Here is a 23,172-nt window from a genome sequence, read left to right on the forward strand (position 1 = left end):
ATACAAAGTCTAGGGCTGCTGAGAAGAACTTTCCATAGCTCTCCCTCCTCCTGTGTTTGTTATTTGACTAAGGGTATGTCTACACTGCAAAAATAGCCAGAAGCAGTGAGTCTCAAGGGACTTGGGCTAATGGGGCTTGTACTACTGGGCTAAAAATAGCAGTGTAGACATACCCACTTGGGCTGGAGCCCAGGCTCTGAGACCCACCCAGACTCCAGCCCAAGCGGGAACATTTACACTGCTACTTTTAGCCCTATAGCGCAAGCTCTGCAAGCCTGAATCATTTGACCCTGGCTCTGAGACCTTCTGCTGTGGGGCCTTTTTGCTGTATAGATGTACTCTAACTAATTTCTGTAAATTAACAGTAGACTTAGTCCCAAACATCAGGATTTAAGACAATCTCTAGCTATTAGAGATCAGAATGAGATTAATGTGGGGACAGATTATCCCCTGTCTCCCTACTGTGAAGTTCTTACACCTTCCTCTGAAGCACTGGACATTGTCAGCGACAGGATACCCGAGCAGGTGGACCTCAGATCTGATCCAGTTTGGCCTTCCTTGTTTCCTAAGAGTTCTACTGTTTAATATAAACTGATTTAGGTTTTGACTGTTATATCTGAGAAAAGTTATTTGCTGCAGTTCTCAAAGGAATCTGAACTTTGTCTTCACAGAAAGGTGAACAAGATTGTTTGTGCATAAGGGTGACGATATAGAGAGGAAGGCTGGGGAGCAGGGCCACACCAAAGGCTGAAAAATAACATTGTTGATACATGACGGCCAAACAACCTAAGGGTACAAGGGTCTGGCAAGTTAGCCTATTAGTGAGTCAAACAACACTTCAATGATAGGCAAGTCATATGGCCGAACACTCTCCTTAGGCCAAATTCTAGCTAAAAGCATGACTGGTACCCAAGTGAGTGCATTTATAAACATGGCCAGAAGAAGGGGCTGGGCCTGCCACCCCATGGCTCTGACAAGGAGTTACTGCACCATGTGGTCTCCTCTTTTGCTTCTACCCACACCTGCAACTAGACTACCAATGCCGCTGCCACCGCTGGAGCTGCTCCTCCAGTCACTGCCAGCCCAAAGCATAGGCTCCAATGGGAAGGAACTGGGCTGACTGCCCTGTCCCAGGCTGCTCCCAGCTGGTGATACAGCACCAAATAGCATGCTTGCCTCCTAATGGGAGCTCCCTGGGCTGGGATATCAAAGCCCCTAGAGAGCCAAAAGTTCCCCTTCATCCCTTTCTAAGGCATTCCTTAATCCCTTCACTTTCTTTGAGCTGCCTGACTCAGCAGCACCCCCATTCATGTCACTCTCCCAACCTGAGAGGCAATAAAAACCTGAGAAGACGGGTAGGAGAAGAAGGGAATACAACTGCAATCGCAAGTTATTTTGCTGTATGATGATCTAACAGCTTTAAAGATTTAATTTAGTTGGGTATCCATCCATGTAGCAATGTATTTTCTTATTGCACTTCAGGGCATGTGATAAACATCACTGCCAGATCCCCAGCAGACTAATTATAAGACAACAATTTTCAAACACTAAGAATAACAGTCATCTGAAACTAAATCTGGGGTTAAATTTAGGTCTGAATATCTCCCATAGAGGGAGGAAACTTTAAAGCTCTGCATTAAAAATTCATATTTCTCTGGGCACTGCTTTAATATGTTGACTACAATATTACATTTTACAAAAAGGTTAATTTCTCTTTTCCCAGGTTTCCTAAGGAGAAAGCCTCTGTTGTTGTTACTTGAAAATCACAGGAGCATTTTGCCACAGCAGGCGAAACACAATGAGGTATTAAAGGTTTTTTTTTAATTTGTTTGGGGTTTTTGTAAATTGACATATTTATGTTATACACAAAAACAAATAAACGTTACAATGTGTTTTGGGCCAAATCACTTTGATTGCACATCATATCCTTCCAGGCCCCGGATACTCTTCAGTTCGGCAGTTACAGAATCCTCCTGCATTATGTTTTATATTGCTTTGTTCTTCTTTTATGGGACTAGGTAGAAGATTCCAGATGCCATTCTTTTATTTCACTTACAGCTCCTCTGCCCTTTCTCCAGGACACAAAGGACTTGTTTCAATAGAATTAATTGGCAAATGTACTGTTCTGTTAGATACTATGTGACCCAAATCACATTTGCTATTTTTAGCCAGGTTCAGTTGCCCCCCTCCCTGTAGAACTGAACCCGCATTGTTACTGCCTGATGCACCTTTACAGATTCAGGTTTTTGAAGGAAGTCAGCCAATGCTTTTTTTAATAGAGATGAAGGTTTCTTGCTTTAGGACTCAAGTCTAAAAATAGCCAGAACGTAAGACAACAGAGGCAGAGATTTAGAAAGATTTACAAGACGTGTTCAAAATCAGGTGAAAATAATTTTAAAATCAATATCTTTGCTATGTTGATGAATTTTTCTTTTTAAAAGCTTTGCTACTGATCACAGACAAACTCCTAATTGTGAGCGTGTGTGTGTGTTCGTGCACACATGTGGACATACATCTTTTGAAACCACAAAAATAAAATAAGTATAAATGTTTACCTAAAGGAGGTAGTACTTCCTGACCTAGTTGTTCTGCATTACAATTAACTTCTTTATAGTTTATGTACATAAAAATAAGTTCTATATTCTGCCACTTGTTCTGCACAAACAGGGTAGTGCATGATTGTGAGACATGAACTTGGCATTATTAAGCTGACTGTAATATTCATAATAGCAGAGTATTTTTTGTTAGTGAGGCTGGTACATGCCAAAAATGATCAGATGCAAACTCTCAGGTGCTCTGCTACAAGATTTGAGTTTTAAATGCTGTAGAATTCCAGGGACCATGAACATCTATTCATAAAGCAGACTTTCTCTTTCAAATTTAGGGTCTGTTCCACAGTCTACTGAAGTCAATGGAAAGACTCCTATTGACATAAATGGGCTTTGGATCTGCCTGTCATTCCTAAAGCCACAGCAAAGAAAGATCTCTTTTACTCACCTGTTCTTTTCTACTACTGGTCAGCTCTGGGGACAAATTTCAGCTCACTCTTTATATTCTGGATCTCTGATAAGTTGACAGCAGGGCCTGGAAGTTTCTTGGCTCCTGGGAGCTGCTTCTTCCCCTTCTCCTCCTCCTCCTCTGTAGAAGCAGGAACGCTCTGTGCAAAGGGAAAATAGTCACCTTATGATAACCGTAGAAATCTCTTGAGCATAAACAGAGGTCAGTTAATTGGGAAATGTGAAAAGGTTTTTTTGATGCTAAATGTAATGACAATGGAAACTGGACAGCTGTAAGAGGGAATTAACTTGATTAGTAGATGCCTACATGTGTTTTGAAAAATACGTTATTGAAGTGTACTGAATGCACAAGGATTTACATCTCTCTAAAAGTGAGTAGCAATTTACTGTGTCAAAGGAATAATGGGAAGTGAATCTGGTGGAGTGCCATAGGCAGCCAAAAGGAAAAAAAGTAAATGTCCATTTTAATGACCTAATATCTTGTAGAGTTACATAGCCATGAGCTCTAGCTACTGAGAAAACTAATATTCTGCACCTGTGATTTTTAACCCTGGGCAACTCCTGAGTCTCTGAAGAGCAGAACTGTGATGGTAGCTCATGGGCACTGAGGGCCTGATCCAGAGCCTATTAAAGTCAATGGGCGTTTTTCCATTGACTTCAGTGAGCTTTGGATCAGGCCCTGTGGAAGAGATGGATTTTGAGATATTTGCGACACAGCCTAGTGCGGAATCTTTAAAATTAAGACCAAGACCTGGGTCTGGAATCAAACAGGGAGCTAATGTAGAGTGTTGGAACATTGGGGGTGAGGATGGGGTATATTCTTGTCATATAGGTTAGTTATAAGATGGCCTACCACATGCTGTATTATCTGCAGCTTCTTCCTGGTCTTCCATTGACAACCCTTATTTGTCGTACATTGCCGTGACTGAGGTTGGAGGTGATAAATCAATATGGCTGGACCAGCTATGACTGGTAGGGATGCATTTCTGGATTCTAACACCATGCGGAGTAGTGCTGGGTTAACTTTTCTACAGACAGCTTTTTTTTCAGCAAAAAGTGCACATTCGGTGATACCAAATACCTTCCTGAGTACATGTTGATTTTGCTGAATTTTTCATTTCGAAAAAAAAATTAAGTTCAGAAAAAATCAAAACAGTCAGTTTTGAAATTTTCTAAATTAAATGTTTTGATTTTTCAGTCCGAAACAACTTTTCCTTTCAAAATTTCCTTTAATTTTATTTTTAAAAATTCAAAGTTATTTAAAAATGCTCAAAATCACAAGGAAACATTTCATTTTTTTAAATAAAATGCTTTGTTTGATCCAAACCCATTTTTTTCTTTTCTAAATTGCCAACGAACAAAAAAACCTATTTTTCACCCAACTCTAATTCAGATGTCCAGAAGTAGTGATACATTCAGAACAAGCCCAGAACTGTGTATTACCTTGTTGTATCAATTGGTGGGTAGATGCTCTCAAAAGATGATGAAGTCATGGTTTTGGCCTAGTCTTCAGAATCTTTCCCTCTTTCCCAGTTACATCACCCTGTCTTTCTTGGATTTAGCAAAGAATCCTGTGGCACCTTGTAGACTAACAGACATTTTGCAGCATGAGCTTTCGTGGGTGAATACCCACTTCTTCGGATGCAAGTATTCACCCACGAAAGCTCATGCTGCAAAACGTCTGTTAGTCTATAAGGTGCCACAGGATTCTTTGCTGCTTCTACAGAACCAGACTAACACGGCTACCCCTCTGATACTTTCTTGGATTTAGATTTCAGTCAAGCTAGTCTTAATACAACTACAAGACAGATGGTGACAGCTTCTCTCTGTGAGAAGGAGATGTCAAGCCAGGTGCCATCTGTGCAATGCTGTTACTGAAGACAGCCTAATTCTTCCCCTCTCATCACCCCATCCCTAATTCCTACTGTTTCCTTGACTGGAAAGGACCATTTATTATTATTATTAATAGTAGTGGTTTAACATTTATACTGTGGCAGTGCCTACAGTCTACAACCGGGACATCTGATCTCGATTGACCTTATGCATGGGTAGATAGTTTTCCAGCAAGGAGGTTAAGATTTTTTCAGCCTAGGTTCTATATCAGGAATTCTCAAACTTGTTTTGCTGGAACCCCCTTTGAAAGTATTTCAGGCTTTGGTGACCCCCCCCCCCCACAAAAGGAACGACACCTCCCCATACCATACCACCCTTACTTCTGTGCTGCTGCTGGCGGCAGCACTGCCTTCAGACCTGGACACCAGGCTCTGAAGGCAGCACTGCCATCAGCAGCAGCACAGAAGTAAGGGTGGCATGATATGGTATTGCCACTTATTTTTGTACTGCTGCTGGCGGCTGCACTGTCTTCAGAACTGGGTGCCTGGTTAACAGCTGCCCTCTCTGGCTGCCCAACTCTGAAGGCAGAAGTAAGTGTGACAATACCGTGACCCTCCTGCAATAGGCTTGTGACCTCCTTTTGGATCGAGGCCCCCAGTTTGAGACACACTGTTCTGTATGATTACAATATCAACCAATAGTGGTTGGAGCTGAATAGTTTTACAGCAAATAACTTGATTAATTTATCCTATCTTTTTTTAGTCAAGGAATATCCACTAAGGGATCATGATTTCCTTATATTAATGTATTTGATGTATTTAGTTGACATTCTTTTTTGTTTGTTTATTCAGTGAGATTTTTTCTCTGTGGATTGACTTTGCTCTTGATATTTGATACCTGATATTAAAAATTCAAAACTGGTTGGTTGTGATTGGTTCTGTAAGTCATATAGTATTATTTCTAGTCATTGATTGACCAAATATAGCTCCAGGAGGAAGAGGTTTCAGAAGGGTAGCCGTGTTAGTCTGGAAGTGAAGAAACAGATTGACAGAGCCAGAAGGGTACCCAGAACTCACCTAGTATAGGACAGGCCCAACAAAGAAAGTAACAGAACGTCACTAGCCATCACCTACAGCCCCCAACTAAAACCTCTCCAGAGCATCATCAAGGATCTACAACCTATCCTGAAGGAACATCCCTCACTCTCACAGACCTTGGGTGACAGGCCAGTCCTCGCTTACGGACAGCCCCCCAACCTGAAGCAAATACTCACCAGCAACCACACATCCCACAACAAAAACACTAACTCAGGAACCAACCCCTGCAACAAACCCTGTTGCCAACTCTGTCCGCATATCTATTCAAGGGACACCATCATAGGACCCAGCCACATCAGCCACACCATCAAGGGCTCATTCACCTGCACATCTACCAATGTGATATATGCCATCATGTGCCAGCAATGCCGCCTGCCATGTACATTGGCCTAACCAGACAGTCTCTATGCAAAAGAATAAATGGACACAAATCAGATGTCAAGAACTGTAACATTCAAAAACCAGTAGGAGAGCACTTCAATCTCCCTGGACACTCAATAACAGACTTAAAAGTTGCAATTCTTCAACAAAAAAACTTCAAAAACAGACTTCAATGAGAAACTGCAGAATTGGAATTAATTTGCAAACTTGACACCATCGAATAAAGACTGGAAGTGGCTGGGTCACTACAAAAATTTCCCTTCTGTTGATACTCAGACCTTCTTATCAACTGTTGGCAGGGCTGGCTCCAGGGTTTTTGCCGCCCCAAGCAGAGGAAAAAAAAAAAAAAGCCGCGATCGCGATCAGCTCTACCGCTGCTACTTCAGTCTTCGGTGGCAATTTCGCAGCTGGTCCTTCACTCCGAGAGGGAGCGAGGGACCTGCCACCGAATTGCCGCCGAAGAGCCGGACGTGCCGCCCCTCACCGTTGGCCGCCCCAAGCACCTGCTTGCTGGGCTGGTACCTGGAGCCGGCCCTGACTGTTAGGAATGGGCCACATCCACTTTGATTGAATTGGCCTTGTTAGCACTACAAAAAGTAATTTTCCCTCTGTTGATATTCATGCCTTCCTGTCAACTGGTGGGAATGGGCCACATCCACCCTAATTGATTTGGCCTCGTTAGCACTGACACCCCCCACACACTTAGTAAGGCAACTTTCATCTTTTCATGTGCTGTATATTTATCCCTGCTTACTGTATTTTCCACTCCATGCATCTGAGGAAGTGGGTTATACCCCACGAAAGCTTATGCCCAAATAAATTTGTTAGTCTCTAAGGTGCCAAAAGGATTCCTCATTGTTTTTCCAGGAGGAAGAGTGAATCTATTATGGTTTCAATTTCTCAGGAAGAAGCAGCAGATCAACAGAGAATTGTAGAAACATTTTAACTTCTGCCTTTCTGGGCCACAAGGGCTTTTTATGAGGCATCATCTCCAGGAAATTTAGGCTACTATAAGTTTGATTGGCTTCAAAAATTTGTATTTAATTTCGTATCATCTAATTCATGCAAAATAACTTACATATGCATGCATGTTACTAATGATGCAATCAGATGTTTGTCTGTCTTGTTTCATTGCCTAAGAGCCAGAGTATTGGTGAAAGGTTTATTCCAGTATTCCATTCCGATTAAAATATATCATTTCTCATAGAAATACTTGTGCATACTTACTGCAAATGTGAGAGCTAGTACAAGTAAATCTACTACTCTTTGGGAAACAGAATGCTCATGGGGCACAAATATAACAAACTAGAGTGAATATGACAAAAAATTGATCACAATATAAATCCAACTCTAATTCTGACTTCATTTAAGCACCATACAAAGTGTACTGTATTACAGTAAGAATATGTGTTGCCTTTCTTCATATTTATTATTACCATTATATATTTTTTCTGTTGTGGTAATGTGTAAGCACCACAATCAGGAATCAGGACCACATTGTACTAGGCACTGAATAGTGTCCAGGTGACCTCACAATCTGGGATTAAGGCAAGTAGAATAAGTAAATTAATGGAGAAGGAGAGGAAGGGAGGCAGCAGAAGGTCTCAGCAGTCACAGATGGTTACCAAACAGTATTGTTTTCTTGCACAGTTTCATTGCCTGATAACTTGAATAAGCAGAAAAGAATAAGGGCCTAAATGCACTACAATTCCATATCTGTAGGGGACCTGTTTAAAAATGATTGCTGCCCAAATCAGTTACAACACAGTTCTATTTTGTAGTGCTATGTTGTAACTGACTAAGGCAGCAATCATTTTGGTCTTTGGGACTGTGTAAGATTTGGACATGTTTTGGAGATGTTCCAGTCTATAAATTATTTTTAGGGTTACTTTTTAACCTCAGATGTGTGGCATCAAGGATCTACAACCTATCCTGAAGGACGATCCCTCACTCTCACAGATTTTGGGAGACAGGCCAGGCTCCCTTACAGACAGCCTCCAACCTGAAGCAAATACTCACCAGCAACCACACACCACACAACAAAAACACTAACCCAGGAACCTATCCTTGCAATAAACCCCATTGCCAACTCTGTCTGCATATCTATTCAGGGGACACCATCATAGGACCTAATCACAACAGCCACACTATCAGAGGCTTGTTCACCTGCACATCTACCATTGTGATATATGCCATCATGTGCCAGCAATGCCCCTCTGCCATGTACATTGGCCAAACCGGCCTGTCTCTACACGAAAGAATAAATGGACACAAATCAAGAATTATAACATTCAAAACCCAGTCGGAGAACACTTCAACCTCCCTGGTCACTTGATTACAAACCTCCAATGAGAAACTGCAGAATTGGAATTAATTTGCAAACTGGACACCATTAAATTAGGCTTGAATAAAGACTGGGAGTGGATGGGTCATTTCACAAAGTAAAACCTATTTCCCCGTGCTAATTTTTCCCCTACTGTTATTCAGCACCTTCTTGTCAACTGTTGGAAATAGGCCATCCTGATTATCACTACAAAAGTTTTTTTTCCTCCTGCTGATAATAGCCCACCTTAACTGATTACTCTTGTTATAGTTAGTATGGCAACACCCATTTTTTCATGTCCTTTGTGTATATATATCTTCCTACTGTATTTTCCACTGCATGCATCCGATGAAGTGGGTTTTAGCCCATGAAAGCTTATGCTCAAATAAATTTGTTAGTCTCTAAGGTGCCACAAGTACTCCTGTTCTTTTTACTTACCTCAAATTATTCCCCACTATGTGTGCAATATGCACTTTGCCGCTGAGATTAGAACTTGGTCTCTAACTTTATCAAAGGAAATCTAAAGAGTCAATAAGATGCCTGATGGTGCTAAGACTATGGAAGCAAATATCTAGGTGAAGAGACAGTGTTCTTTTTTGAAATTCCCATGTCCTCCCACTCAATTTTCTTGCTACATGCCCTTTCACTCAATTTTTTTCACATACAAAACCTACAAGGATTTCAACCCATTGAATGTGACACATATCTTCCTTGCCAGGTTCTCAAAATATAGCCCATAATGTTCAGAACTGTTAAGAAGAAGATCGATTTGTCTCTAATGGCCTTAAAGATAGAACCATGGATTGTACTGCAAAAGCTAAATAAACAGGAAAAACTGAAAAGACAAATCCACTAGGAACATTTATGTTCCATTGCTACTACAAGGCCTAATTCAGCAGCCTTTACTCATGTGAATTATCCCATTGGTTTGGGGAAGTAAAGGCTACAGGATCAGAACAAAAACTTTAATTCTATAGTTCCTGTTTCATATATAATATACACATAACTGAAGAGCAAAGCTATAATTCAATCAGCCAACTAAATCAAACCGTGCTAGCCATTTATCTTATTTCTCAAATACTACCAACCCTCGTGCATGCTTTATTAGTTTCTTTTTAACATCTTTTGCATTCCTTCAAAATTTAATTACTAAATAGAAAATATATTTTAATTTTTTTTTGGAAGAGAAAAACATCTGTGCTTGCAGGGTCACTTTATACGTTTTCTTTCCAAAATGCCTTCTTCAAAAATAAGTTAGATCAGTTTTTGTCCCCAAAATGACTTTATAAACAGAGCATCATTATTGCAAAGTATATAAGAGAATTTAGAAAAATAACCTCTGCTGTTTTGATTAACAATGAAACTGATATGAGGGGAGGGTAGAATTAACCTTAAGTAAGAAAATTACAAGTCTGAAGTGTCTATAGTAGCTGGGGGAAAAGGCTGATAATTTGTCCAAAAATATCCTAAATATTCCCTTTTAGGGATAGATCATCGGTGCCCCTGGAGTAGCCTGGGATGTCACAATCCCGTTTTGGGTCTCCCCATTGCCCTAGTCAGGAGTAAACGATGCTAGAGCTATATACAGTGCAATATACACTCCCCAAAGTGCTGGCTTGCTTTCCCACCATTGCCTTCCCCTCACCTGTCACTGCTGATCCCATTCTCTTAACGAAGCGGGACCCCATACCCCAGTACTTGTTTATATTACCATGTATGTTTTGGCTTCAAAAATAACACCAAGTGTATCAACTGTATTCAATAGTCAGTGGTTGATTTCCAATTTGGATTGGTGTACGGATGCCTGTGATAACTAGGATTGGCATTTTGTATTGTAGCTTAGATAAAGTGGCTTGCATAGCACATAAACTGCAGAGATTCTCCTGCATTAAGTTTAAATATTATTTTTCTTACCTCCTCCACTTCAGGTATAAATTCTTTTCTTTTGGGAGGATGCCCTGCGCCAGGTCGAAATGCTCCCATTGGGATGTTGATATTAGCCTGTCAGAAGGAAACCATGATGGATTCACCACACCAAAAAAAGTCTAAATGCAATGAAATTACAGACAAAGATGCAACTGCAAAAAAAAAGGGATCACCGTAGTGAATTTCTCTGTGTGTTTTATATTTGTAGCCACTGCAGTGTTTTTACAGAGTTGGTGCTGGAGTGATGGCTCTCAAACCCTTTCATACTATGGGCCGCTTATAAAGATAAAGATCCTCTTGCTGGCCGTCTCCACCCAGCTTCCAGCTGCTGATCCCGCTGCTTGCCTGTGGCAACTATAGTGATTAGTTACATAAAAATTTAATATTAAGATGGTACTAAAGAGACAAAATGGAAATAATCACAGTATGGCAGCTTGGACGTTCCCCACACCCACCATCCTGTTCAAGCTGTGCTACTTATTTCCTCCTCCGTGCTTACAGTATTAATATATTTATCAGTAGTTAGCTCCCTGTATTGCCTGCAGCCCCACCTCTTTAAGTTCTCTGGGTTACTTTGCAGTTTGGTTTTGTTCACCTGTACATTTGCTACCCTTCCAATTTTGGTGTTACCCACAAATTTGATTGAGGCTGGATATACACCAATGGAATGCTATTACAAGGAGATGGAGTAGATTCATTCAGTGCTTAAAGGTGACTGGTTTTTTTGTTTTTTTAATTAACTTGGTCAAAAAGCTGCTGGATTTTCATGGACAGGATATCAAGGCTCAGTCGAGCTCTGGAGTGCACCCAGTATGGGGACTCGGAGGTGGCATCTTTGCTGTTTTCAGATGGTGTTTGTCCTTCTTACTTCTTCAGAACTGCGATTTCTGATGTGCACTCGAATGTTTCTCTGCGGAGTGTGAAGCGGCTGGGATGAGAATCAGCACCTCCAAATCAGCGGTCATGGTTCTCTCTGGAAGAAAGTAGACTGCTCTCTCCAGGTGAGGGGGGAGCACATGCCCTTAGTGGATGAGTTCAAATATCAAGGGGTCTTGTTCATGAGTGATGGCAAGCAGGAACAGGAGATTGGCCGGCGGATTGGTGCGGTGGCAGCAGTGAGGCGGGTGCTGTACCCATCCATGTTGGTGAAGTGGGAGCTGAGTTCTCAGACTAAGCTCTCGATTTACAGGTTGCTCTACATCCCCATCCTCACCTATGGTCATGATCTTTGGGTGATGACCAAAAGGACAAGATCGCAGATACAAGCGGTGGAAATGAGGTTTCTCCGAAGGGTGGCTGGGCTTACTCTCCAAGAGAAGGTGAGGAGCTTGGCTATTTGGAAGCACCTTGGAGTAGAGCCACTGCTTCTCCAGATAAAGAGGAGCCAATTGAGGTGGTTTTGGCACCTGATAAGGATGCCCCCTGGGAGCCTTTTCTTGGAACTCTACTGAGCATGCCCCACTGGCTGGAGGCCCCAAGGCTGGACCCAGGACACACTGGAGGGATTATATCTCCCGGCTGGCCTGGGAACGCTGGGGAATCCCCCAGGAAGAGCTGGAACCTGTTGTGGAGGAAAAGGAGGTCTGATCCTCCCTACTCTCCATGCTGCCACTGTGACCCTCACTAGGAAAAGCAGCATAAAGGAAGAAGAAGAAGAAGAAAAGCTGCTGGACATCCTAAGAATCCTGGATTGGGCCACAGCTAATAGGAAGGATATCTGCTTGATAGCTGATGGATTTGTCAACTTGTGTCAGAAGCAGATCTACAGACTTCATAAAAGTTTTAGAGTGATGAAAGCACAATAGTATTTGTAGTAAAATGCATACTGTAGTGTGGATCCAGTTAAATTAGCACAGGAAGTAATTAGATCCGGTACCCCAAGCACCTTTCTGGGTTCAAATAGGTTGGAGTGTCAGGGAAGTTCACTAGTAGGTTCACTTCTACTGTAAATAAAATCAATGGCAAAAAACCCCTACACTGGCTGCAATGAGAGCAAGTTCTATGTCTATCTGAGGTACTGATTGAGTATGACTACACTATAATTAAAATCCTGTGGCTGGTCCATGCCAGCTGACTCAGGCTCACAGGGCTCAGAATAAGGGGCTGTTTACTTGCTCTGTAGAAATTCGGGCTCAGACTGGAGCCTGGGCTCTATGACTCTGCAAGGTGGGAGGGTTCCAGAGCTCAGGCTGCAACCCCAGCCCAAATGCTACACTGCAGTTAAACATCAGCTTAGCCTGAGCTCCACGAGCCCGAGTCAGCTGGCACAAATCAGTTATGGGTGTCTAATTACATTGTAGACATACCCATATAGCCCCCAGGACCATCTCAGCATCTTACAGTCTTTAATGTATTTAACTTCACAGTACCCTGTGAGGAAGGCAAGTGCTCTTTGCCTCAGTTCTCCATACATAAAATGGGCATCTGAGGCAAAGAGCGTCTAAGTGACTTGTCCGAGGCCACACAGGAAGCCTGTGGCAGAACAGGTCTCAAATTCCATGATTGCTTTCCAAGACTATTCCTCTTATGTGCTTTGGAAAGTATGTTGCTATAATTACCTTAAGCAGTTAGGCCACCAGTTGGTCAGTTACACTTAATAGTGTTTGAATTGTCATTCATGGGTCAAATTCACTGTGCAGGTAAAGGGAATGGCAAATTTTACCTCTTTGCCTTAGACCTGGGAGGGATTCATCCACCTGGGAGGGTGGGCAGAGTTTCTATTGCTCTGTCCTCTTGTGGGTTTTTCCAGTCAGGGATCTTAATATTTAATCAGCCGTTCCAAAGGATTTTCACTAGTGGAGGAAGCCAAATCAGCACAAACCCCTGGCCACCTTAACCATGACCTTTCTATGGCCAGTGCTTCTCCCTATTGGAATCAGTGGAGGTACTCTAGAATTATGCCAGTGCAATTGAGTTCAGGGTCTGATCTGTTATCTATACGAGAGTTCAGACAGAAAGTTTCAGGCTAGTTTAAATGTGTCTTTAAAACAAAGATTTTTTAAAAGAGAATGAATGATAGATCAATATGTTTGCAGCCCTGAAGAAGAGCTCTGTGTCGCTCGAACGCTTGTCTCTCTCACCAACAGAAGTTGGTTCAGTAAAAGACATTACCTCACCCACCTTATCTCTCTAATAGATAATATTACTCTCTGACTATAAATGGACAGATAACATGTATGATGTGTCAGCTTGATGGCCTATTATACAGTGACCTGGACTACTAGAACTGGACTTCTTTTTACAGTCACTTGATTCTCTGGTTGGGAGAGTTGCAGACACAGAATATACAGACCAGAGAGTTTGAGTGCCTTCTACTGCCCTGCAACAACCCAGAAGACCAGTTTAGGAGTGTTATTGGTGAGACCTGAATGGAGTCATGGTCACCCCTATTCATCCAGAAGGACAGATGAACAAACTGTAGGGCGGTAATTGTGTTAAAATAAACTGAGAAAATATGAAAGTTTTCAGAGCTCTAAACAGAACAGAGAACCTGCATTAAAACCTTAAACCAGAAAAGCACTTAACTGAGAGGAAAAACCAAAGTAGTTGACAGAATGTATTATCAGCTAATACTATAGACAGCATTTCACACACAGATTATTGACAGCTTCTTCAATTACATTCTTTCATGTCAGTGTATGGATATGGATCCTTAAATTTCCATATCTGTAGCACAATATACATTGTCATTTCCCTAGAGGTAGGACCTACTGTATCGGTATGTAGTAGCAAAAGCTCATAATCCATGAATCACTACAAGGTATAGTGTATAAAATTCACTGACATCTTGTATTATGGATCTGAGATAGCTGCAAGAATAATAGGCATCAGTTGCAGTGTAGATTTTCTTACTGCAGCAGCTTCCAACAGCATTCCCTAGAAATGTTGTAAAAAACTGTTTGTGTAGTGGTTGCTTTTCTAACATTTGTAATTCAAGACTACTTCATAATTTTGACTTTCTTAAAGTATTAAATTTAGTGCTTTTGGGGCACAAGCTTTTTTTTTTTTTTTAAATATTAACAGTTATTTAGAAGTTTAGAGTTTCAATTTTGAAGTTGGGGAAAAAAATCTTAAAAGTGACCAAAGTGTCCACCCCTACTCATTCAGTAAAGAAACAAGCAAACCAATTTAATTCAAAATGAGTTTAAAAGAAAACTTGTTTACATATGACATATTAAGATTAGTAGTTGATTAAAACTTAGACCCAAGTTATAAATCCCCTAAACTGTGAGTTAATAATGCAAATGATTTTGAAATCTAATATATAAAGGGTGAAATCCTGACCCCCTGACTGAAGTCAATGGCAAAAGTCCATTGATTTCAAAGCCAAGACTTCTCTTAAACCGTATAAAAAAGTCAGCTCTGTTCAGTTAAATCACACTTAATAATACTCAGAATTAACACACATAGGCCTTGCAGCTTCAAAATTCTGCACAACCATTAGCTAATTAATCTTCATAATATCTCAATGAGTTAGGAAATTATTATCATGGGAAAACTGAGAGCAGATCAGCCATGATAAATTCTGTTTGGGGTTCTTATGCTATTTCAAGCTTTTATGAAAGCTTGAACTGTTTTTCCTATCAACATGCTGGGAAAATCTACAGCAAAAATATATATAACAAATTTGTAATAACATGGTACAAGTTAGTATTTGAGGAGGCACCCTGGCCTTTTGGCTAAGATCAACTAATTTAACTAACTTAGTGTACTTTTTTTGTATGTTATATGCTTAACCACTAACCCTTGTCTGTATTTTCTACCATAGGCAATTGTCAGCTCATGCAATTTTTCTTTATTTCTTTCTTCATTTGCAGTATAACATCATTTTTTGATGAACATGAACTGACATGGCTGGGTATTTATAATGTGTATTCAACAATTTGTGTGTTCTATAATTTGAAATATTTTCTATTAAAAGTTTTTATTAGTTTAAAATCTAATATGAGCTGAGTCTGGGAATGATATCCGGCACTTGCTGGAAGAGCCAGCCTTTGGGGCCTAGAAAGCATATAGCAATTCACAGCCTCTGTGAATTGACAGTGAATTGACAGAAGATTCTAGGATCATCTTTGGTTTCATAAAAAACAAACAAACAACCAAACAAATAGTATAGCTCTTATTGTTTTAGGACCAGTTCCTGCTCATGCTGAAATCAACAGCAGTTTTGCAATTGACTTCAGTGGGAGAAGAATTAAGGGGATAGTTTCACCATACTTTGTTCAGCTACTTCCCAGAGGTGTTGTGACTGTTCTGTAGTTAATATTTGTAAAAGACTCTAAAAAATACAATGAACCAGAATGAGCATACACCCCTACCTGGCACAGTCTTGCGGTTGATTACTCTACTTTATTTTGGTTTTCCCATAAAATGTCTTGCTGAATAACAATGTAGTTAAATTGAATACTGGAACTATATATTTTGTTGTTCAAAAAAATGAAGAGATGAAAACATGCAAACATTAAAAGCTGTGCCATCTACCTATCCCATACTTCTACCACAATGGTATCAATTCTAAAGAAATCACTAGGGTTTTCAGACATGGGATTTGCTTATAATAGTGATTGGCTGTATATATGGAAATTCCGTGGATTATACTGTTGTGTTTAGCAGACCCATCAACAAACAGTATTTATCCTGGGAAGGGCTATTGTTTTTAAATCAAATCTGTGAAAAAAAATTTCTGTTCAGATCACCAGCAATTCCTCAAGTCAACATTTTTATGTGTTTTCATGTCTACCAAGACTAAACTTTTATTCTTTTTAAAATAATCACTAGCTAACACTTGTGTTGTTCATTACAAACAAAATGCAGATTGTGAAGCAACTGATGTAGAAATTCATTATTTTCTGATATTAGAAATGTAAGTACTGTCTCTTACCTGAATAGATCTGACATTTGAAACTGGCTGTTTTGACATTCTTAAGAGAGCGCCTTATCCCTGCAAGCAAAATGAGAAACCATTACAGGCTCTGACATTCAGATAGCAGAGCTTGATAAACTAGAACTTAACCCATACTGCTTCTTGAAAGGCATCCATTTCATCAGCCCTTCTACTCTTTCAGTCTCAGTTTCAGAGTTGCTTAGATACTCCCTCCAATACCTGAGGGAGTGAGAACACCTGAGCTTTCCTGGTTAATCTTTCATAGCCAGAAATCGTGATACTGCTTTCACTTAAAAAAATAATAGTGAGGGGAATCAGAAATTCTTAAGACATTAAGGACTTCCTAGAATGAGCAAGTAACAGGAGGAAGAAGTTTGGGGCAAACAATGTAGTGTTACTGTTGCCTCATAATAGAAATAGAGGTTACAAAAGCTCGGAGCCTGAATCTTGCCTTTGCAAATAAAAATGTAATCCTGGAGAATACACTTTTAACAAATAAAAATGTATCCATCACCTGACTCCCAAAGCTTAAAAAAATCTCTCAACTCTATTTGTGTATAGACTCGGGACGGGGGGGCAGGGAGGCGGGAATTGACACGGTTAAATTATAAAGTCCTTGGAAATCTTCAGGTCACAGAAAACCTTCCCTTCAAAGATTTATGTTAAGTAGGTTTAGTACGTTTTTGAGCAATAGCTTAAGAAGGAATTAAGAACAGAGACCATTTCAGATAAACATGGAAATACTGATACTGACTTAATATACGAATTCACACTAGGCCACTTACTCAGTTGTACTGACTCTGAAGTCATGGAGCTCAATAAAGACTGAGTAGAAAGCAAGAATCAAATTCTACCATCAATTTCACTCAAGCAACCTCATCGGGCTGAAATTTGCCCTTGCTTTTTACTGTCTTTTCTGAGGGCTATGTTTTCAGTTTGGGTAGGCCTGTGTAAGGATTTCGGGACCAAAAAACCCATCATACAAATTATAAATTGTACAGTTCCAGGTGCTTTTTTCACTGTGATAACCTAAAACCAGACACAGTTTAAATAACTTCAATGTGCATTGTGTTGTCTGTTAGACTGACTTTGGTGGTGAAATCCTGTCACTGAAGTCAATGGCAAAACTCCCAGGATTTTACTCCTTGCATTCATTTTTTTTTTAAGTTGCTATTGTGCATGGAAAGTAATCATTTTCTCAGATGACTGATGGAAAGTGGACCTATGCTGTATTCAGTGATTGCATTTCAAGAATTATAAAAACCCACAAACTGTTAGAAAGATACGATCTATTATGTCTTATAATAGGGGAAAACGTAATTCATTTATGCGATGATCTTTTTCCCCTTTCTAATCACAATTAAAAATGAAAACAAAGGCAAAGGAAATTAACACACATACACATTTAAAAATACTATGGGAGTGCTTTAAAACCACAGCAGCAATGAAATTACAGTTAAGGCTTCTAGCATATGGCAACACACTCCCCCACCTCACATGAAACAGCTGATATACTTCCACCAGCCTTTGGCCATACTTAAACATGGGTGGGTGAGGAATTAGATTAAATCTTTACTTAGAATGTCTTTCTTTAAACCAAGCCATCTTAGTTTTTGTAATATGTTGTGAGTCCCTAAGAAGTGTTGAAACTGATTGCAATCAGACACTGGTTCCTAAAGAGAGATGTATGATACAATTGTGTAGGATTGCTTTTGGAGAAGGTGATTTTTTTCCTTCCAGTTCATGCTGCCCTCATTACTGCCAGAGAAATCAGGACAACAGCACACTGATGAGTAAAAATAGACAACCTTCTCTGGCTGCATTCCTTCCCCTCCTCGCCTCCCCCCAATTCACCTCTAGCACAACTACTGGCCATCAAATGTATAGAAATAAAGCTTAAGTTACTGCAATATCTTTATCTCTCACCGCACAAAGATGGACATGGATTAATAAATATATATTTTTATAAATGCTTTTATTTTGCCATGTATATCTGAGAGATATTCAACAAAATGCTGTTACCCACATTCTGTTAATTCTGGCATTTTGAGCAGATTTGCAAACTCGAACAAATCACAGCTCACATTCAGTATCAGCTAAGAATTTCAAACCCCCTTTGCCAGGCAAATTGTCTGACACACACAAAGCCTTGTTCTCAAGCCTCTTTGGCTTCCCCACACCTTACCTTTTACCTTTTATGGCCTGAATGCAAAGGCAAACTTTGAAAGCAATGACACTCTTATTTCAGTTTGGAGTTGTTTAATGCCTGACTTCCAATGCCTGCTTTTACTTTGTAGTGAAATCACTCATGAACAGGAATATTTGATAGGAAGGAATCAGTCAGTATTCTGGAACGAGTTTAAAAAACAAAGTTATCTTCTCTCTTTCAGCTAAAAATAATTCCTGAGGGGGTGCAGAAAGATGTGCAGCTGTCTGGACTGACTGATTTCTTAGTCAATTTGCTTTAAATATGGCTGAGATACACAAGGCACTATCATAATTTCCATCTTTCTTAATCCTACTGTACATAAGCAGCAAGGGAAAACAAAAAGCCCCCAAAAACAAAAAACCCAAACACTGAATGCGGTCCTCTTACCTCCTGCTGTACTCATGAAATCAAACACCATGGGTGTTTTGGCCAGAAAGCTGCAGTGTGTTTTCTTATAAAAGACTTTGACAGGAACTACACACCACTGTGAAACCTAACTGGTACTGAGGAGAAGGAGAAACCCGCACTTGGCTTCTTCTACTTTGCCAGGCAGAAACTTACTACATTCTGCAGGCAAATACAATAATAACATAAAGTTTTCAATAACACAATTGTATATGCCTCCACTACTGTATGCTGCTATGATTACAGTGAAGAAAACTTAACTCTCTCCCATACCCACTCCCCCCTAACAATTTTTTTTTACCAACTGTAACACATTTTTAGAAAAAATTAAGCATATTTCTGGTACAGTATCCATGCTGCTGCATAGTTTTGCTTGTGATGTCACTAAGTATTAAAGCAGCTTTCTGTTTTAAATCTTTTAAGATCCCCATAGATTATAAAGCAGTAGCAATAACAATCTGCACTAAACACATTAATATGCAGCACAAGATGTTAAAATAAACAGAGAACTATAACTACTTCAGACACTTCACAGAATCTTTCAAGTTTGCAAATGACATCTTCAGCTTAGTTTACTTATTTATTTATATAAGAAAAGTTCCAAACCGTCAAGTGAGTATATACACTTCTTTTCGATGCTGAAAGAGACACCTTCTTCAGTCAGCTGAGATCTCGACTGTGATCCTTTAAATGTGTCTGAAATAGCTAGAGTGCTTTGTGCCTGTATGGTACTGAGAGCTGCTCAGGGCTGGAGTGAAACTCAATTTAGAAGCTAAGTGTAAAAGCGAATTCCTGTCATAGCTTGCAGTTGTTCTTCCTAAATATAGTTTGATACACTCTGTAACTTTATTCCCTCTGAGACACTGGAACTCTTAAAAACAGGGTTCAAGTGTCACGCAATAGCTGTTAATGAAACACACTTTTGGGTCATTTTTTGCTGTCACACTCACTGTAGTTTTCGGGTGTTCACAGGAGCAAAGCACATAATAGTAGAAGGCAGTGCATATCCTTAAACTTTCCCTGTTCTGTTTCAGGCACCGCTTGCCCCATGTTCTCTCTTTACCACTGCACCAAGCCAAGGATTGATCACAAACACATACATTTTCAGCCATGTTTTTAAAAGAAGCTCACTAATTTTGTTTGTCTCAATTTTTGGGGACCCAATTTGACACACGTTGAGCCTGAAATTATTGGAAGCTGCAGGTCCAGGGGAACTCTGAAAGTCAGGCACCAGCTGAGCCCCCCAAAAGCTGAGGCACACAAAATGAATGAATTTTTCTGAAAATGTTGGCTCTAAGAAATATTTGTTAAATGTTAGGGATCTGGGTTAAGAAATGCTTAGGAAGTACAAATGGGAGCAGTCATTGCGACTAATGCAACAATAAGTCCACCTCATTGTACTATATCATGGCAGAGTACAGACACGAGCAGCCATCCCTAATACCTCTTCTGGTCCATACACATTAGACATCTCTTGAGCCTCTTTAGTGAGCACTCAAAACCAGATCTGCCTGTACCCTCGCAGTTGTGCTTTGCACCAAACTGCAGATTTTCCCATCAGTCCAGGTCACACATGAATCACAAGAAATGGATCACATTTGTGTGACATCATCCCCATGTTCCCCATGTTCCCACTCACATGACTGCAGCCTCCAGTTCATTGTGGCGTCATGGGAACTGACATTCTTCCTCTCCCATTATTCCTGCTGCAGCTGCTCCCACCATGTCTGACCAAGGACACCAATAATATAAGACAGCAGAAACCAAAGAGAGCTGCTGCTACAGCAGTGTCATCATCTGCAGTATGGTGTCAAGTCATGCTGTTGCACTCCCTTATGAGTAATGGATGCATTTGCTGACATGATACACTGCAATGAGGTGGCTTCCCCACCTACATATCTCAGGAAACTCTCCAACCAACCTCATCATTTTTTGCGCAAGTTTTGTTCAACTCTGTGTTCTGAACCTACCACTCCTTGGGACAGGGTGTATTGACCATAAGCTGAAGTTTATGCTCATATGCAAATGATCTACAAATATATACATTAACTCATTACATAATTTGCAGAAGATGTCACACAAGAAGCTGCACAAGACTTAGCAGCTATGGGTCCAATTAGTTGCAGCCATAAGCCTACGTGGCAGCAGTAGCGCTAATGAGTGGTACTGCACAATCCAATATGAAAAACAAAGTCAAAGCATTTTTTACCTTAACTATACTGAAATATTAACTGTTTTATTGCAATTTCAGCTGGCTTTTCCTTTACATTTCATTTGGCGGCCTATGGGGGATGAATTATCAGCTGGTCTCCACTGTGCGCAATACACACAAAATGCTCAGTGCATACATCTGTTTGTACATGCAGTTGACTCACTGGAATGTAGAAAAGGATAATTTTGAGTGTAAAAATTGTGGAGATGAACAATTTTCAAACTTAATTTTGACTATAAAGACATTTATAAACAGTTCATGGTTTGATTTGTAATTTCAGAGGTAACTCAACCAAATGAAAAGAAAAAGCCATCTGAAATGTGAATAAAACAGTTAATATTCCAGTATAGCTATGTTTGAAGTTGTTGCCATTTGGCTTTAGTTCATTTGTACCCCAGTTCTATTATTAAAATATCTAAAATATTTTTGAGGCCGGGGGATTTTGACACTTAAAACATGTCAAACTTCACAGTTTGATATTTTGAATTTTTGAATTTTTGCTAGCAGTGGAATTTTTGCAATATATTATGCACTCGCCACTCAGGCTTGCAAGGCGATTGGTCCTGCCTTAAAGTGTAGCTTTATTCTGTGAAGTTACTCTTTAAAAACTGCATTGTGGGCAGTCCACATTTATTGTCTTAATGATTTCCATATCAAATGCATTCAGTTTACAGGTAAAAAGGTGATTTCCTAACTGCCAGTCCTGTACATTTAATTTCTTTCACTTGATACTACAACATGCATGCTACATATTTACCCTCCTAGGATATGAAAGTCAAACAGGATTCTTTCCCTAATTATGGCATCGCCAGAAATAAAGTTCTGCTGTCCACATAAGACCTTTACTTGCACCTCTGAAATTCCATTTTCTCCAGATTGTGTTTGGAGTGACATCGATTCAGACCTATATCCTTCAATAAATTTGCACATTAGTAACCAATAAGAATTTATTAAACAAACCTATTGATGCACAAGAAGGAAGAGAATCAAGTTAAGTCTCTAGCTTTGTTAACTACATTGAGATAAAAGGAGTAAAAATCATTAAAAGTACAATTTGTCACTAAAGTCAGAAAATGTCACAGCAGACTTGTTGAGTAAGAAAGTGCCAGTTTTACAATCACTTTGCAGAGAACAGCCCCAGATGTATTCTACCCCATAACTTGTACATTCATCTGCCATATACATTCAGTTGCTGATTTAACAAGTTGCTAGTATTCCCAAAGAACATGGAACATAAGAGCTACCATACTGGGTCAGAGCATGATCCATCTTGCCCAGTATCAGGTCTCTGACAGTGGCCTGTACCAGAGCTTCAGGGGAATGTACAGAACAGGGCAATTATGAAATGATCCACCCCAGTTTTCTGCTTCCAGCTTCTGGAAGTCAGAAGTTTAGAATCGCCCCGAGCATGGGGTTCTGTCCGTGATCATTCTGGCTAATAACCATTGATGGACCTACCCTCCATGATCTTATCCAGTTCTTTCTTGAAACCAGTTATACTTTTGGCTATCATACCATCTCATGGCAATGAGTTCCACAGGTTGACTGTGTACTGTGTGAAAAAGTTCTTTTTGTTGTTTGTATTAAACCTGCTGCCTATTAATTTCATCGAGTGAGCCTTGTTTTTTGTATTGTGTGAAAGGATAAATAACATTATTCACTTCTTCCACCCAAAAAGTATGATTTTATAGACCTCTATTCTATCCCCCTCTTAGTCATCTCTTTTCTAAGATGAACAGCCGTAATCTTTTTAGTTTCTTCTCACATGGAAGTCATGCCATATACTTGATCATCTTTCTTGAGCTTCTCTGAATCTTTTCCAGTTCTATTATATCCTTTTTTAAAGATGGGGCAACCAGACCTGCACAATATTCAAGGTATGGGT

General features: G+C 40.0%; 1 protein-coding gene across 7 annotated transcripts in view; it reads right to left on the minus strand.

Moving 5' to 3' along the window:
• The window catches only part of SMPX (small muscle protein X-linked), a 96,092-nt gene extending 76,274 nt beyond the window's left edge, over positions 1-19,818 (minus strand). For 5 of the 7 annotated variants that reach the window (XM_039541066.1, XM_039541027.1, XM_039541056.1 and 2 more), the window contains exons 1-4: positions 19,682-19,818; positions 16,459-16,518; positions 10,566-10,652; positions 2,998-3,157 (exon numbers count right to left, since the gene is read on the minus strand). In XM_039541066.1, the coding sequence (XP_039397000.1) occupies positions 3,011-3,157; positions 10,566-10,652; positions 16,459-16,497 (273 nt within the window). In that variant the 5' untranslated portion in view covers positions 16,498-16,518; positions 19,682-19,818 and the 3' untranslated portion in view covers positions 2,998-3,010. Of the gene's footprint in view, positions 1-2,083; positions 2,311-2,997; positions 3,158-10,565; positions 10,653-16,458; positions 16,519-19,057; positions 19,327-19,681 lie in introns of those variants that run through there. The other 2 variants (XM_039541047.1, XM_039541085.1) reach the window with 2 other exon arrangements.
• Between the last annotated feature and the right edge of the window lie 3,354 nt (positions 19,819-23,172).

This window comes from Mauremys reevesii, linkage group 1, assembly GCF_016161935.1.
Source record: "Mauremys reevesii isolate NIE-2019 linkage group 1, ASM1616193v1, whole genome shotgun sequence".
NCBI lineage: Eukaryota > Metazoa > Chordata > Testudines > Geoemydidae > Mauremys > Mauremys reevesii.